At 43.4% G+C, this 17,048-nt stretch overlaps 1 protein-coding gene and 1 pseudogene across 2 annotated transcripts; both read left to right on the forward strand.

Annotated features, from left to right (window-relative positions):
- The first annotated feature begins 1,507 nt into the window (after positions 1–1,507).
- Positions 1,508–13,187, forward strand: LOC105486624 (WASH complex subunit 2A-like). The gene is made up of 6 exons (XM_071068722.1): positions 1,508–1,595; positions 1,988–2,158; positions 4,346–4,473; positions 6,657–6,743; positions 10,736–10,837; positions 13,023–13,187. Exons 1-6 carry the CDS (start codon positions 1,508–1,510, stop codon positions 13,173–13,175), a joined length of 729 nt encoding a protein of 242 aa, XP_070924823.1. The 3' UTR covers positions 13,176–13,187.
- A 191-nt stretch (positions 13,188–13,378) lies between these two features.
- Positions 13,379–13,990, forward strand: LOC139356302 (profilin-1 pseudogene; annotated as a pseudogene). Its single transcript, XR_011607939.1, has one exon. The product of XR_011607939.1 is annotated as a profilin-1 pseudogene (transcript).
- Positions 13,991–17,048: the final 3,058 nt, after the last annotated feature.

The following is a 17,048-nucleotide window of genomic DNA, read 5'->3' on the forward strand; positions in this document are numbered from 1 at the left end:
TCCGATTACAGGCGTGAGCCACCACGCCCAGCCACAAACAGTTTTTCAAAACAGTACAGTACAGTAATTAAAAGCACTAGCTTAGGCAACAGGTTGATTTTGTGTGCTGCAGCTAACCTCAAAGTTGTAAGGATTAAATCAGATAATAAAGTGCTTTTAGTAACATGCCTGGCACAGTTCACTGATTCAAATATTGAAAAAAAAATTTTTAAATTATACATACTACTGTGTACCTTAGGAAAAATTAGAATTTAACAGATATGGCTAAGTTTGAGCCTTCCAGTCCTTTCCTTCGCTGCATACTCTTCAGAGGCAACTGGGATCATGCTCTGGGAACGTGTCTTTCCACGTCTTTTTCTTTGCTTTTATAAACATATGTTTCCATAGAAATGCTTGTATATAGAGGGGGCACCGTATCATGCTGGATTTGTTATTCGGCACTTTTTTGCTTGATCTACCTTGGATGGCTGTCTAATTGTTACAGCTTTTACCTTTTAACTATTACTCAGTATTCTTACTAAGGTAAGACTATGCTGATGTTGTTTATATTTCTCTAGTAATAGGCCAGGCACGGTGGCTTATGCCTATAATCCCAGCACTTTGGGAAGCCAAGGCAGGTTGATCACCTGAGGTAAAGAGTTTGAGACCAGCCTGGCCAACATGGTGAAATCCAATCTCTACCAAATACAAAAATTAGCCAGGCGTGATGGTGGGTGCCTATAATCCCAGCTACTCAGGAGGCTAAGGCAGGAGAATTGTTAGAACCCAGGAGGCGGAGGTTACCGTGAGGTGAGATCACCCCATTGCGCTGCAGCCTGGGCAACAAGAATGAAACTCCTCAAAAATAAAACAGTAAATAAATAAATCAAAACATTTCTCTAGTAACAGACAATCTTGATATCTTAATATTTTGCTTTTTATATTCTTGTTACATTCTTATTAAAGAATGCATTTTTATTTAGATTTGAAGTAAATCTTGTGTATTATTTGTTACAGCACATCTTTTGCTTCATAACTTGCTGCATCATGATTATGATTATTATTTTTAAAAGCTGTTACCTTTTTGAAGGAGGAACCTAAACGCTAAGTGACAGTATCTCTTCTTTAGCTTAATAACTAGTAGTTCTAATTTGGTATTTTATACTCTTAGCACACCACACAAATGAGTGATGAGGAAGAGGATGATGATGGCTGTGACCTTTTTGCTGACTCCGAGAAAGAGGAGGAAGATATTAAGGAAAGCTGTGCTCACCACCTCCCTTGGTGTCCCCCTGCTGACCCACTGCTGTGACTTGATCACAGTCAGCATGCTCTTCCTTTGGAGTCACAGCTCAGATTTTGTTAATCCCAAGAAAAATGTCCTGACATCGGGAGAGAAGAAAATACTAAAGAATTTTAAAATGGCTTGTTCAGGAAAAATTAGTTTCAAAAGGTCTGGTAGTAGCTATGTGTCACATTGCACACATTTCAGGAAGAAAATAGCAAGAAAAGTTATTTCCCTTGTGAAATGGTTATCACTTGCTTTCTCATTCTAGAGTCTTCCTCATCCAAACCTGGAAAGAAAATCCCAGCAGGAGCCGTTTCTGTATTTTTAGGTAACATAACTTAAGGTTTGTTTTCTAAAAACTACACAAATACTGTTTTTTCATTTTCAAAATTATTATTTTCTAAAGCCTGGCTGGGGACAAGAAAGCACCTGGGAGCTTCAAAGGGCTTTGAGCAGCTTATAGAAAGAGCTCATTTACTGATGTTAGCTCTTATTCTCCTAGAGCTCAGTGGCCTTGGACTTTTTTGTGTATGAATGACCTGGTGATTCTCCACGGTGAGATGTTCTGTAGCAGTAATGGATAGAGGCTATCTGGCCCTGTTAATGCACTTTGTGGATTAACTGAAATGAAAAGTTCTTGGTGGGTGATAATTATTTTCTGTAAATCCAACAGGCGCACACTGGCTCACAGCTGTGGCTGTCTTGTCCCTCCGCCCACAGGAGACACGGATGTGTTTGGTGCTGCCTCCATTCCATCACTGAAGGAGCCCGAGAAGCCTGAGCAGCCCACTCCAAGGAAAAGCGCCTACGTTTCCCCTCCCACTGGCCTCTTTGATGATGATGATGACGACGACTTTTTCTCGGCACCCCGCAGCAAACCTTCCAAAACAGGTACCTGCTCCCGCCTCTGTTTCTGGGACTTCAGCCAGAAAAAGAATGTTGCCTAAAAAGGACTTAAGCTCCCCTAGTTTTGTATCTCTTATAGTACCAGAATCCCTTCTCCAGCATTCCTGTCATTGAGCTGTTGTGTCTGTACTTACATAGGTGTGGTGCCTGGGAGGTGTCTTTTGTGAACCAATCTTTTCTGCTCTATAAGCTGATTACTATGATTATTTTCCTTATAGAGAGTGGAAATCCTTTTCCCTATAATTTTTGCTTAATTTCTAGTTCTGACCTTGGGAATTATAAAGTTTTAATCATACTTTCTTCCAGCCGACCTTAGTCAAATACGTGAGCAACATGTTGTGTGCTGGCCGTTTAGTTCCCAGCTTCTCTTCTCTCTGCCAAAACGCTCGGGTGGCCTTGGTCTTTCCTCAGATGATGGGGTTTTCATCCCCTTGGCCACTTTGGCCTTCTCCTTCCTTTTCCTCTTAAATGTAAGTCCTGTGTTCCTGAAGTCATTCCTGTAAATCATTTGTTTTTAAATGTGCAGATGAATCTCCTTGAGGGTTTTGTCAAAATGAAGATTCCGATTCAGTAGGTCCAAGGCGGGGTCTGAGAATTTACATTTCCGGCAAGCTTCATGGTCTGTAGATCACACTTGGAATAGAAAGACTTAGATTCATTGACTGCTTTTCCAGAAAAGAAAGGTAGATCCCTGCGGTGCACATGAATTTCAGCAAGTTGAAAAAATAAAAAAGGATGGCATAGGAATAGATGGAACCAGAATGCATTTAGAAGCAGGCTGTCCGGACTTACCAATCTTTTCCAGTGTTGGATGTAGAAAGTAAGGATGGAAGCCGAAGTGTGAGGGAAAACGATAGCCTAGTTAATCTAGAAAGAGTGCAAATGGATGCAGAATGCACCCAGGTCTCAGTGAAGTTGACAGTGAGTGAAGGTATTAGTGCTTTTTGTAGCTCCCCAGGGCTCTCACTTAGTGGATATCTTTGAGAACTGATTTAGAATCACTAGTAAATTGATGCTGCTTCCTTTGACAACTCCTAGTCTCTTCAGACATTCATGAGTCAGTGACCTCATTTCAGCAACACATGCCCCATTCGGTATAGCAGTGCTTATGGTGGTGAAGATATTAATCAGTAAGGTAAGCTGTGGCCCTTCTATTCAGTGGAATATTGTGTGACTGTTAAAAAGAATGGGGTCTACGCTTATTGACTTGGGAATGTTTTATAGGTACATTAAGTGGAAAACGCAAATGGTAAGACACATTGTTCAGAGTATCTTCTTATTTATAGCCTTATTTGTAAATAACTAAAGTTAATTCATTAGTACATCCTTTGGGAGAATTGGAAGCATGTATGCAGAACTGTTCCCAATGTCCGTCTTGTTTGAGTAGACCGGTGGAATTATGAGGGGATTTCATTATTTGCTTTTATTTGCTTTTGTACAGGTTTTTTTTTTTTTTTTTTTTTTTTTTTTTTTTTTTTTTTTTGAGATGGAGTCTTGCTCTGTCTCCTAGGGTGGAGTGCTGTGGCGGATCTCGGTTCACTGCAACCTCCGTCTCCCGGGTTCAACCAGTTCTCCTACCTCAGCCTCCCGAGTAGCTGGGATTACAGGTGCCCGCCACCATGCCCAGCTAACTTATGCATTTTTAGTAGAGATGGGATTTCACCACCTTGGTCAGTCTGGTCTCAAACTCCTGACCTCAGGTGATCTGCCCACCTTGGCCTCCCAAAGTGCTGGGATTACAGGCGTGAGCCACTGTGCCCAGCCCAATTTGATTTTTTTTAAAGCAGGAGCTGAGCCTTCATTTCTCAGATTCCTTAGATGATTGACTTGGTGGTCCTCTTGAGTTTCTTTCTTCCTCTAGATTTCTCTTCACCTTTTAAGTTAGTCCAAGCTTCTCTAACCACAGGAGACTGCTGCTTGGACAAGTATATCAGCCTCATGGTTAAACTGTTTGTTCTGTCTTTCAACTGGGCTGCTAATATGCTCTTTGAAAAATTCCAAGGGAAGAGTATAGTTTCACTTACTATTTCTTTATAAGAAACCAAGAAACAACATAACTTTTATGTTAATCTTCGGGAGAGAAGAATTTTTTAATCTATGAATTTTGTGGTAGAATTTTTTGTGGTAGGATTTTTGGCCTTATTGTAATTTTACGCCTTGGTATTTTTAAAGGCAAAGTTCAATCTGCTGCCAATATCTTTGGTGACGAAGAAGGAGATCTGTTCAAAGAAAAAGCCCAAGCATTGCCAGAAGCCACTGTGAGTCAGACAGATGAAAATAAAGCAAGAGCAGAAAAAAAGGTGAGCAGGAGGGAAGAGTTAACGCAGGAGCATTGATCTGTGGCGTTTTAATAATTCATCCGGAACCCAAAGGGAAGTATTGTTCCCTTTCACGTTCATATTGAAGAACTTCAAACAGAAAGTGGAAAGAATATTGCAGTGAACACCCAAATAACTACCACCCAAACTGATCAGTTCTTAGGGTTTTGGCAAATATTTTCCGGATGTAAACCTTGTTACATATCTATTTTTTTCCTGAACTATTTGCATGCAAGTTGTTTGAACTGTTTGCTGCATGGAACTGTTTGTGTGTAGTCATTGTGACATTCTACCCCCAAATATTTCATTAAGCCTCTCTTGAAAAGACTTCCATATAACCACAGTGCCATGATCAACAGCTGTGAGATTAACAGTAATTCTATAGTAGAATCTAATATCTAGTCTGTATTAGAATTGCTCCAGTTTGCCCCAAAATGTCTTTGTAAAATCACCCCAACAAATAGAATACAGATTTAAAATTATCTCGCCTATAGTTTATATTGTAATTTCCTCTCTTGTTCCCAAAATGCCGTTTATAGCAGCAGTCCCCAACCTTTTTGGCATTAGGGACGTAAGGAGAGTGCAACTTGCAACCTAGATCCCTCGCAGGCAGGGTTCACAATAGGGTTTGCCCTCCTGTGAGAATCTGATGCTGCTGCTGATCTGACAGGGGGAGGAGCTCAGGCAGTAATGCTTGCTGCTCACCTCACCTCCTACTGTGTGGCCCGGCTCCTAACAGGCCATGGACTGGTCTGCAGCCCAGGGTTGGGGACTCCTGCTTTATACTTCTTTGGTGTGTTTTGATTTTTTTTTTTTTTTTAAAGAAACCCAGGATTCAGGCAGTGTGTCTGCATTGCGTTTGGTTGTCCTGTCTCTTTGGTCTCCTTAATCTAGAGCAACACCTCCCACATCTTTTTTTTTTTTTTTTTTTAATGTCCAACCACTTGTCTTGTAGAATGTGTCTTGTGAATTTGCTTGATTATTTTCCTCTGAGTAGATTCAGGGTTAGCAGTTTTGGCAAGAGTACAAGCAGACAGGGTTGCGCACTTCCCATTGGATCATCTCCCAGGACACATCAGGTCCACTGTCTGCTTCATTCAGACATGTTTGTCACTTGGTTGTTAGGGTGCCCACCACATTGCTTCACTGGAAAGGATCCTGTTCTCTTTTGCCATTGATAAGTTGATCTCTAAAGTGATAGTTGAACACAGTGTGAATATCTGTTATCTCCCAGCCTTTCACTCAGTGTTTTAAAAATCCATTGATGATCTTTTCCTGAATCGGTTAACCTGTTAGGGAGCATAAACCACCGCTTTTTAAATTCTATATTTCTTATGGGTTGACATTCTTCTGAATAAAGAGTTTCCTCTTCCTCTCCTTCCCCGACTTTTAGTATTTCTTTGGGATCATGGATTCATTCTTCAATGTAAATGATAATCCATTACTATCATTCTTCTTCTTCTTCCTTTTCTTTTTCTTTTTTGAGACAGGCTCTTGCTCTGTTGTCCAGGCTAGAGTGCAGTGGTGCAATCACAGCTCACTGCAACCTCAGCCTCCTAGATTCAAGTGATTCTCTCCAGCCTCAGCCTACCAAGTAGCTCGGCCTGCATGCACACGCCACCATGCCCGGCTAATTTTTGTATTTTTTGTAGAGACTGGGTTTGACCATGTTGGCTGGACCATCATTCTTTTGATGCTCAGATTGACCTGAGTTTGGCCAGTGCTTGTGTCCCCAGCAGTCTTTAAGCCCTTCTGACTGCTTGATATTTCACTGCTGTCCCACACAGCTGATCCCTCCTCTTTCTACAGTTTGTCTTATCATGTCATGTCCTGGCTGCGAAACCCTGACTTTCTCCTGCCCACCACCTAAGGCCCAGCATTCAGAACCTGGCAGGCCCATCAGGCAGCCTGCCTTTCCATGCCGTCTCTCACTGCATATGTCCCATCCGTGCACCCATTACCCAGGCAGTGTGTCCTGCCCCCCGATATACCAGATGTGTCCTCTGTTTGTCTTACTGTTCTCTTAACAGAGCCCTCGGCTTGGTGCCTATCATAGCAGAGACTCCTTGCATTTTCTAAATGGTTGATTGAGTAAACCCTCTTTTCTGGGTATCTTATTTGTTAATGCTTAATTTTTCTTTTTCTTTTTCTCCCCCCCAACAAAGGTTACCTTACCTTCCAGCAAAAATCTCAAGCCCTCGTCAGAAACAAAGACTCAAAAAAGCTTATTTTCAGATGAGGAGGACTCTGAGGTATGGTATTCTTTTCCTTAGTTGTTGGTATTGGTCTATGAATATGACATAGAAACTATTTCTGAATCAGGTTTTTCTCAGTGGAGTTGTAAGACTTTTTGTTAAGTACTCCAGTTCTTTAAAAATTGTCTCTAGAGGCCAGGAGCTGTGGTTCATGCCTGTAATCCTAGCACTTTGGGAGGCCAAGGCAGGCAGACACCTGAGGTTAGGAATTTAACACCAGGTTGGCCAACGTGATGAAACCCTGTCTCTGTTAAAAATACAAAAATTAGCCAGACATGGTGGTGCGAGCCTGTAATCCCAGTTGCTCAGGAGGCTGAGATAGGAGATTCACTTGAACCCGGGAGGCAGAAATTGCAATAAACCGACATCACACCATTGCACTCTAGCCTAGGCGACAGAGTGAGACTTCGTCTCAAAATAAATAAATGAAAAAAAAAATCTCTTGAGAGCTTAAGGTCTTTAGAAAACAATATGTTTACAATACTTTTCACTTTTGGGTTGGACTGTATTTACATTTCCTGTGATGAAAATACTCTCTCTTTAGGATGCTCAGCTTTTAGACTATGAATGGGCTCATGATGTGATGAGGAGCTTGCACCAGAGTGGAGGTCACCGTGCTCCTTCCTTTATTCACATTCTCACTAACTGGACCATGGCTTAGTGCTGTAGCGGAAGGATTCTGGCATAGCCATCTGTCTTGTCAAGACTGAGACCGCTAACAGACTGTGGGACCTGGTTCACAGGTTGCTTCAGTCCCTCCAGGCACCTTAGAACCACCTCTTAGAATTTCACTGCATTTCCTGAGTCTCTCAGGCCTAGGTCATCTTAGATCTAATTTTAAGTTAGCCTTGTAGGAGATCAGAGACCTGTATGAGAATGTAATGGGAAGTAATAAGCCCCTTTTACAGAAAAATATGTGGACATGGCAGAAACACGTATTTCAAGAAATTGTGGGCTCTAGGTTAGGCTCTCACGGTTGGACTTTGCACTCACAGCAAGGATGAACGTGGAACCCTTTGGAAGTAGAGTGATTGTCCTTGATGTAAAGAATACCTTTGAGGCTGTTGTTTCACTGAAGGCTAGTGTACAAAACATGGGAATTAACCAGAGTCCAGTTAAGTCACAACCCTGAGCCCTGAGAAACAGCATGATGGGGCCTCCACCATCTTATGCTCATGGATCCCGTGTATCACCCACACCTGCACCTCGGGGTCTTTGCACCTGCCCCTGCCACTCTGAGGAAGGCTGTTCCCAGAATCCAGCTTGCTTCCTCACTCTTTCTCTGTGAGGCCTCCCTGACGAAGTACACACAACTGGAAGCCTGCTAGCACTTACCACCCTGTACTCCTGGTCCCCTTTCCTATTTTACTGTTCACCACAGCACGTGTTGCCAGGGACAATGTATATTTACTTATTCATTGTCTGTGCTTCCCACTAAAGTAAGTGCTATGAGGGCAGGACTTTTTATTTCCTGTTTGTATCCTTAACAGCCTGTCCTTAATACCAGTGCTTGGCATGTGATAAGCCATCCAGTAATTGTCGACTAGACAAGAAAACCATATGTGAGCAATTGCAGTGACTTACGAAGTGTTCTGGTTATTTGTTGCTGTGAAACAACTTAACTCCAAAACTTAGTGGTTTACAACACCAATAGTTTTGTTGTCTCACAATTCGAGAGGTTGACTGGGCTTAACTAGGCCATTGTCACTGAGGGTCTCTTGTGTCTGAAGGTGGCTGGGCTGAGGATCAGCTCACTCCTATGTCTGGTACCTGGGCACTGGGGCCCCTGGGACATCTCTCATTAGCTCTTTGTGGCTATCAGCATGTAGTCAGGGAAGCCGGGCCTCATCCATGCTGGCTCAGGGCTGTAGGGGAGATTCGTCAGAGAGAGCCAAATGGAGGCCATGTCGCCTTCTGTGTTCCAGCCTTGGAAGTCAATGGTGTTCCTTTTGCTTCATTTGTTGATCAAGATGGTCACAATGGCCCATCCAGGTTCATGGGGAGGGGCCGTAGGCTCCCCTTCTTGATGGTGGGAGTGTAAATGAACTCTCAGACTTGTGTGAAAACCCTCCCAAAGGCTTTGCCCCTTGTGTGTCATCGTAGAGTGAATGTTTTTATTGGATATTGTTGGGATTCTGAGGCAAGAAGTAAAACTAAGGCAGTCTAAGAGTTAAAGCTTTGGACCCGAAGGAATGAGTCCTGATTCCTTTCTCTGTATCTCAAGTGTGAGGCTGACACTTTCCCTGTGAAGTCATTCTGGGGGAACATATTTGAGGTAATGGAAGTGTGTTTTTTTGCAGTACCAAGAAAGGTATTAATTAAGGGTCCAAAACTGTGATGTTGACATTTGTTTGTGTTGTTTGCTTTGGTTTACTTTCATTTTCTTAGAGCAGCAGAACCCTTTCTCTTGCCATTGTGGAACATGCAGGAGGGGCACGGGATGCCTGGAATTCCCCTTGTGACCTCTTCAATCTAAGTAAACCCATGGGACTCCAGGGAGCACAGGGGAAAACCACTGTATGGAGGAGATCTCACTTAGTGAACTCATTAGGTCTATATTTGAGGAGTAGACATCGACTCCATAATTTTTTTAAAAAAAACTGTCCAAATAGGTCTTAGAAAATATGTTCTTGGCCTATTTAATTGTTCGGCTCTTGTGTATTGAAGTTTCTCTTCCCAAGGGAATAGATGTCCCATTTTATGTTTCTACTTCATGTAGCTCAATTTGCAGGTCTTTCTTTGCAGGATAAGCTTATATTTTATAACATTTTGACCATTTCTTTATTTTTACATTTTTTACCTTTTTGAGATGAAATTTTATCTTTTTGTCCAGGCTGGAGTGCAGTGGTGTGATCTCCGCTCACTGCAACCTCCATCTTCCAGGTTCAAGCAATTCTCCTGCCTCGGCCTTCCGAGTTGCTGGGATTACAGGCACCCACCACCACACCTGGCTAATTTTGTGTTTTTAGTAAAGATGAGGTTTTGACATGTTGCACAAGCTGGTCTCGAACTCCTGACCTGAGGTGATCCACCTGCCCCAGCCTCCCAAAATGCTGGGATTATAGGCATGAGCCACAGTGCCAGGCTGAAAGTTTCTTTAGAATCTAGCAGGTCTTATCCTGGTTTGCAACATCATATGCCTGTAGTTAAGCTAAATAGACTACCAAACATTTAAAAATAGAAATTTAATTTTTATTTATTTAAAACAAGTAAGTCAGTCGGGCGCGGTGGCTCATGCCTGTAATTCCAGCACTTTGGGAGGCTGAGGCAGGTGGATCACGAGGTCAGGAGATCGAGACCACCCTGGCTAACACAGTGAAACCTGGTCTCTACTAAAAATACAAAAAAATTAGCTGGGCGTGGTGGCAGGTGCCTGTAGTCGCAGCTACTCAGGAGGCTGAGGCAGGAGAATGGCGTGAACCCGGGAGGCGGAGCTTGCAGTGAGCCGATATCACGCCATTGCACCCCAGCCTGGGCGACTGAGCGAGACTCCATCTCAAAAAAAAAGAAAAGAAAAGAAAAAGAAATAAGTCATAATCTTAGGAGAGAAGGGTGTTCTAAATAAAATAGTTGTAGCTCCATTAATTTGGGAATCTAGCCCCTGTTTCTTTATTGACCCTGTCTAATCTCTGATTCTTTAGACAGTAATGGGAAGCCATTCTTATTTATTTACTTTTTTAGCATGGTGTAGGAAATTGATTTGAAAACTTCTTCCTGCCTCCTGTTATTGGGGTGGGAATACAGAAGCCTCTTTGCTCTGCAAGGCCATCAGATCCTGTGGCTCTCCTCCTCCTTACCACCATTGCCCACACCCTGCACAGACCCTGAGGCCTATCCCTTTCAGGACTCTGTCTGAGCCACCTTCCCTCTAAGGAAAGAAGCCTAGATACATGGCAGCCCTCATGTCTGAGTCACTTGTGTTTTATACTCACCTGATATTTTTAAAACTGATATTCCTGTTAACAGCAACTTTAATTTCAATCCAACAGGATTTGTTTTCTTCTCAAAGTGCGAGTAAGTTAAAATGTGCGTCTCAGCTCCCTAGCAAGCTCCCCATGTCGGTTTCCCTGTTCGATGATGAAGACGAAGAGGTAAACATTGTTATTGCAACACTAGATAATTTAGATTAGGAGAAAACGGTTGTTGATTAACTTTCTACCCAGAGGCTCATATACTAGCAAAAGGTGGTAGGGAAGCGGTCAGGCTTCCTGAAGTTTATATAATAAAAATATTTCCGCTTTTATTTCAGTGACTTCTTCCTTATATCTTCCTAGCTGTGCAATGGAGAAGACATTAGATTCTTGACGCAGTTCTTTTTGTTGTTGTTTTTGAGATGGAGTCTTTCTCTGTCACCCAGGCTGGGGTGCAGTGCTGTGATCTCAGCTCACTGCAACCAGACTCAAGTGAGTCTCCTACCTCAGCCTCCCGAGTAGCTATGACTACAGGCGCGCACCACCACACCCGGCTAATTTTTGTATTGTTAGTAGAAACAGGGTTTCACCATGTTGGCCAGGCTAGTCTCGAACTCCTGATCTCAGGTGATCCACCTGCCTTGGCCTCCCTAAGTGCTAGGATTACAGGTATGAGCCACCATGCCCGGCCTCTTGACATAGTTCTTATGGAGTGAAATCTATAGGTTTTATTTTTAAAATCCACCTTTGAGAAATACAGTTGACCCTTTAACAGTGTGGAGGTTGTTTTGACTTCCATATTGCAGTGAAAAATCCATATATAATTTCTTCCCAAAAACTTATCTATTAATAGCTTACAGTTAACCAGAAGCCTCATGGATAACATAAAGTTGATTAACATAAAAATAGTATAGTATCTATTTATATATTTTTGTATTCCTGACATATCTAGCATTTCCTTAGTTTTTTTAAATATTTCTAGGCTACATGGTTTGTTTGCAAGATTTTTCAAATTGTTGCAAATGTCCAAAAAATTTTTCAACATATTACTGATAAAACATTTGTGTAGAAGTGGACGTGTGCAGCTCAAACCTGTGTCATTCAGGGTCAGCTGTACTTTAGTCTAGAGGATGGATCAATGTTATACCCAATGACCTACAAGAATGTCTTGCATCAAGTGGAGATACAAAGGAGAAGGCAGCCATGTCCTGACCATGGCCTTTCTTTCCCATCCTGGATGGAGAGAGCACATTGGGGAAGAGAAATAAGAGAGAAGACAACCCAAACCTTAACTCTGATGCAGTACTGGGCAGTGATGAGCTCATAGGCTTTGCCATCAGACCCCTGGGTTCATATCCCAGCTCCACTACTGGCAAACCAGGGACCTGGAGCAAGTAACCTTCCTTAAACTCACCGTGGCTTAACAGTGAGTAGGGTCATTGTGGCAGCTGTAACTACTAGTGTGACACTCTTGCAGAGTGCCGGCACATAGTAAGTGCATAGTGAATGTGAGCTTTGTCATTAGTATCCCCAGTGGACACCAGCTCATTACTCTCCTGGCCTGTCCTGTATTACCGCACTCTCCTTAAAGGAGACTTCATCCAGGAAGACACTCCCTTCATCCATTTTCACATTCCAGGGCTGTTCACCTGCTGTTAAGAGTTTGTCCATCCGAACTCAGACTCAGGCCCTCTGATGCTTTTGTTCCCCTTACCTGAATAAAAGCACCTTAATAAATACAACTTTTGGGGAGTGCTTGACCACAGAAGAGTTTATAAATGCCCTTAAACCTAGTACACCAGCAATTTTATTTAGTAAACTATTTCTTCACTTTATATAATCTCTTTGAAACTAATGAGAAACACAAGGCATGCCTTCCCTCCATCCCAGGTGTATGTCTTTCTTACCTGTAAAGGAGTGGAGACAGACCCCTAGTTCTCTCCTTTGAGCCATTGTTCTGGTTTCTCGTTTGTGGAGAGGACAGTGTGAGTTTCTGGCTGCTGCAGGGGCTCCCATGCCCGTAGCAGGTTGTAACCCCCTGAAATGAGCAGAGAGGCACTTGCCCACAGGGCGACTGGATGGGGCTCAGTTTCTCTTTGTACTTCGTGATCTCATTCACATGTTGTCCTCTTGCTTCTTCCCAGCTGTTCTGCCTTCGAGTTCTATGGTAATCTCTTTCCCTTCTATGGGTGCAGTGGGAAAAGGCTGTAGTTAGGGATTTACTAGCATTTTGTGGGTTTTCCCCGCCAGAGGTGTTATTTGTATACCTGACTGGAGACTTACTTCCTAACAGTTTGATGTAGGAAGACATCCTGTGTTTTCTGTTTATAAAGTTGTCTTACCTTTCTGCCATTTGCTTTTCTAGGATAATCTTTTTGGGGGTACAGCTGCTAAGAAGCAGACATTGTCTCTACAAGCTCAGAGACAAGAGAAAGCAAAACCCTCCGAGCTCTCCAAAAAGAAAGCATCTGCCCTGTTGTTCAGCAGCGATGAGGAGGTGAGCCGAGGTTTCTCCTAAGAAGAGGGGAGTATTTGATGGGATTTAAGAGTTAAAGCCGCAGGAAGTGGCGGTGCGAGGGCTGCTGCACAGCGAGCAGAGCCGTGGTCCGGACGGCAGCGCGTGTCTTGAGCTCTCCGCCTCCCCCCGCCCGCCAGCCGAGGCAGCTCGAGCCCAGCCCGCGGCCCCAGCAGCAGCGCCGAGAGCGGCCCCAGTAGCAGCGCCATGACCGGGTGGAACGCCTACATCGACAACCTCATGGCGGACGGGACCTGTCAGGACGCGGCCATCGTGGGTTACAAGGACTCGCCCTCCGTCTGGGCCGCCGTCCCCGGGAAAACCTTCGTCAACATCACGCCAGCTGAGGTGGGTGTCCTGGTTGGCAAAGACCGGTCAAGTTTTTACGTCAATGGGCTGACACTTGGGGGCCAGAAATGTTCGGTGATCCGGGACTCACTGCTGCAGGATGGGGAGTTTAGCATGGATCTTCGTACCAAGAGCACCGGTGGGGCCCCCACCTTCAATGTCACTGTCACCAAGACTGACAAGACGCTAGTCCTGCTGATGGGCAAAGAAGGTGTCCACGGTGGTTTGATCAACAAGAAATGTTATGAAATGGCCTCCCACCTTCGGCGCTCCCAGTACTGACCTCGTCTGTCCCTTCCCCTTCACCGCTCCCCACAGCTTTGCACCCCTTTCCTCCACCATACACACATACACCATTTTATTTTTTAGGCCATTACCCCATACCCCTTATTGCTGCCAAAACCACATGGGCTGGGGACCAGGGCTGGATGGACAGACACCTCCCCCTACCCATACCCCTCCTGTGTGTGGTTGGAAAACTTTTTTGTTTTTTGGGTTTTTTTTTTTTTTTCTGAATAAAAAAGATTCTAACAAAAAAAAAAAAAAAGAGTTAAAGCCATCCCAAGTATTTTCTTTTTCTACCTGTTTTATATCTAGTGACATTCAGTCACCAAAGGCGATGTTCACAAGATTGTCTTTTTTGAAGGAAGACATTTAATGTAATATATAATTTAAAGATGAATCTCTTCAGAATGGTTCGGAATAAATATGACTCCCGCACGATAGTACATGCTCCTTCTAATGAGTTAGGCTGGCTGTGGGAGAAATGATTTCTCACCCATCGCTAGGTTCATGGTCAAGTCCCCTATAACAAATGACAGATTAACCAGAGAAAAGTGTGCAAGTTTATTGAAGATAAGTTTTACCTGACACAGGAGACTTCAGAAAAGAAGACTCAGAGCAACAGGAAATCCTGTGTGGATTGTATGCTGTCTGTTGAAGAAGCGGACAGTTTTGGAGAAGCACCATGAGATGAAAGGGGTGTGACCTGATGGGAATAAGCTGGGGGAGCTCAGCAAGGCCTATGTGGTCAGATGATTCTCTGCATCTTTACAAATAAGGAGGCTCCTTTCCTCTGGGAATAGGGAGGACTGGAATGAAGGTCTTATGACCTACTCCCGAGAGGGTTGGAGGATTCTTCTATGGCCTGCTGCAGAGGAGAAGGCCCAGGGAAAGGTCAGAGAGATCTTTCTGCTTCTCAGATGCCAAGGTGTCATATTTTGAGGTAGCATGTCCCGTATACCCCAATGGCCGTATATAGTAGTATCTTGTTAAATGACTACTGTGTTTCATTAATTTAGAACTATAGCTAAATATGGTAGGAGTTACCTATTGAGGTTAAATTCCTTTTTGAAGGAGTCTTACCAATATTTCTGTTTGTGATCTGGATAGCTATTATCAAAGTCAGTAGTGAATATAAGTTAGTTTATTTGCTAACTCAATCAGATTTAGTAGCAGGAAATCAGATTTGGCTGTGCAGAAATATGATGATATTGGCCGGGTGCAGTGGCTCACGCTTGTAATCCCAGTACTTTGGGAGATCGAGGCAGGTGGATCACAAGGTCAGGAGATCGAGACCATCCTGGCTAACACGGTGAAACCCCGTCTCTACTAAAAAATACACGTAGTTAGCCATGCATGGTGGCAGGCATCTGTAGTCCCAGCTACTCGGGAGGTTGAGGCAGGAGAATGGCGTGAACCCAGGAGGCAGAGCTTGCAGTGAGCTGAGATGGCGCCATTGCACTCCAGCCTGGGCGACAGAGCAAGACTCCATTTCAAAAAAAAAAATATATATATATATATATATATATATATATGATGATATTAAAAATCCTGAGTATTAAACATCATCCTGTGTTATTGCAGGCAAGTTAGGAGGAGGTGAAGTGGATATGTAATTCACAGATATGTTCATGTTCTTATTGAAAGCAATTAAAAATTCCAAAGCAGATTGCAAAAAAAAAATGTATTAAAAGCTTATGTGGCCGGGTGTGGTGGCTCACGCCTGTAATCCCAGCACTTTGAGAGTCCGAGGCAGGCAGATTACCTGAGGTCAGGATTTCGAGACCAGCCTCACCAACATGGAGAAACCCCGTCTCTATTAAGAATACAAAAAAATTAGCCGGGTGTGGTGGCGCATGCCTGTAATCGCAGCTACTCAGGAGGCTGAGGCAGCAGAATCACTTGAACCCAGGAGGCAGAGGTTGCGGTGAGCCGAGATCGCGCCACTGCTCTCCAGCCTGAGCCACAGAGCGAGACTCCGTCTCAAAAAAGAGGGGGAAAAAAAAGACCTAAGGATTGCTGACAGCGGATCCCAGCTCCAGAGATTCTGAATTCATCAGTCTGGGGTACAGCCTCGTCATTGGAATTTTGTGATGCTCTCCAGTGGATTCCAGTCACTGCTAAATGTTGAGGAGCAATTCTCAAACTGTAATGTTTAAGAAATCACCTGGGCACCCTGTGAAATGCAGGTTCTGATTCAGAAAGTAGGGGTGGGGCCTGAAATTCTGCATAATCTGCTGCTGGCTTGTGGCCTCCACCTGGATTTGCAAGACTGTAGACTCCAGAGATCAGAGCACTTATGCAAGTGCTTGGGAGTTCTTTGATTTGAAGGGGTGTGAGCATAGCCTAGTGGAATTTCTTTAAATGCTTTCTGAAGGCCACATTCAGTCTTGTGGTAAAAGGATTACTAGCAGTTTTTCATTGTGTCTTCTTCACATGTGTGTTGCATGAGTTTTGACACTTTTTTTTTTCAATCTGCTTTAGGACTTTTAAAATTAAAATATCATTCTCCTCTGGAGTTGGAAGTTTTTGAGTTCTTGGTATTTTTACATTCGGTTTCCTTCTTATAGCCTCTGTAATTAATGTTGATCCCCTGAAATAGACAAATCATTTGTCGTAACACAGTGCAGAACAATAGTGGGAAGAGACATCATGGCAGGTGTTGGAGGAGGAAATCATGAGAAGCTCTGTGAGGTCAGAGAACCCAACTATCTAGATTTGAGTTCAAAGAAAAGTCTTAGGTATGAGCTTTCTTCAAGATTGATGCACTAAGTTTAATACTTAGTTTAAATACAACTTAGTTTAACAAATATAAGTTTTATTTTACTCCCCATGTTTTATAATCTAAATTGCCATTGGATTTTTTTTTTTTTTTTTTTTTTTGAGACAGAGTCTCATTCTGTCCCCTAGGCTGGAGTGCAGTGGTGCGATCTCTGTTCACTGTGAGCTCTGCCTCCCAAGTTCATGCCATTCTCCTGCCTCAGCCTCCCAAGTAGCTGGGACTACAGGCTCCCGCCACCACGCCCGGCTAATTTTTTTTGTATTTTTAGTAGAGATAGTGTTTCACCGTGTTAACCAGGTTGCTCTTGATCTCCTGACCTCATGATCGGCCCGCTTCAGCCTCCCAAAGTGCTGGGATTATAGGCGTGAGACACTGCACTTGGTCTATGTCAACATTTTTAATGGCAGCTTCACATTCTGGATATCTTTATGTTGGGGCAAAAGTTTCAAAGGTGACTGCTCTTC

Source organism: Macaca nemestrina, chromosome 9 (assembly GCF_043159975.1).
Source record: "Macaca nemestrina isolate mMacNem1 chromosome 9, mMacNem.hap1, whole genome shotgun sequence".
NCBI lineage: Eukaryota > Metazoa > Chordata > Mammalia > Primates > Cercopithecidae > Macaca > Macaca nemestrina.

Bases quoted from the DNA above. Each gene is read 5' to 3' on its own strand.
- LOC105486624 (XM_071068722.1), top strand. From the start codon at position 1,508: ATGGTTATCACTTGCTTTCTCATTCTAGAGTCTTCCTCATCCAAACCT. The intron at 2,159-4,345 runs GTACCTGCTCCC...GTATTTTTAAAG, and splicing joins CAGCAAACCTTCCAAAACAG to GCAAAGTTCAATCTGCTGCC. The intron at 6,744-10,735 runs GTATGGTATTCT...TCAATCCAACAG, and splicing joins CAGATGAGGAGGACTCTGAG to GATTTGTTTTCTTCTCAAAG.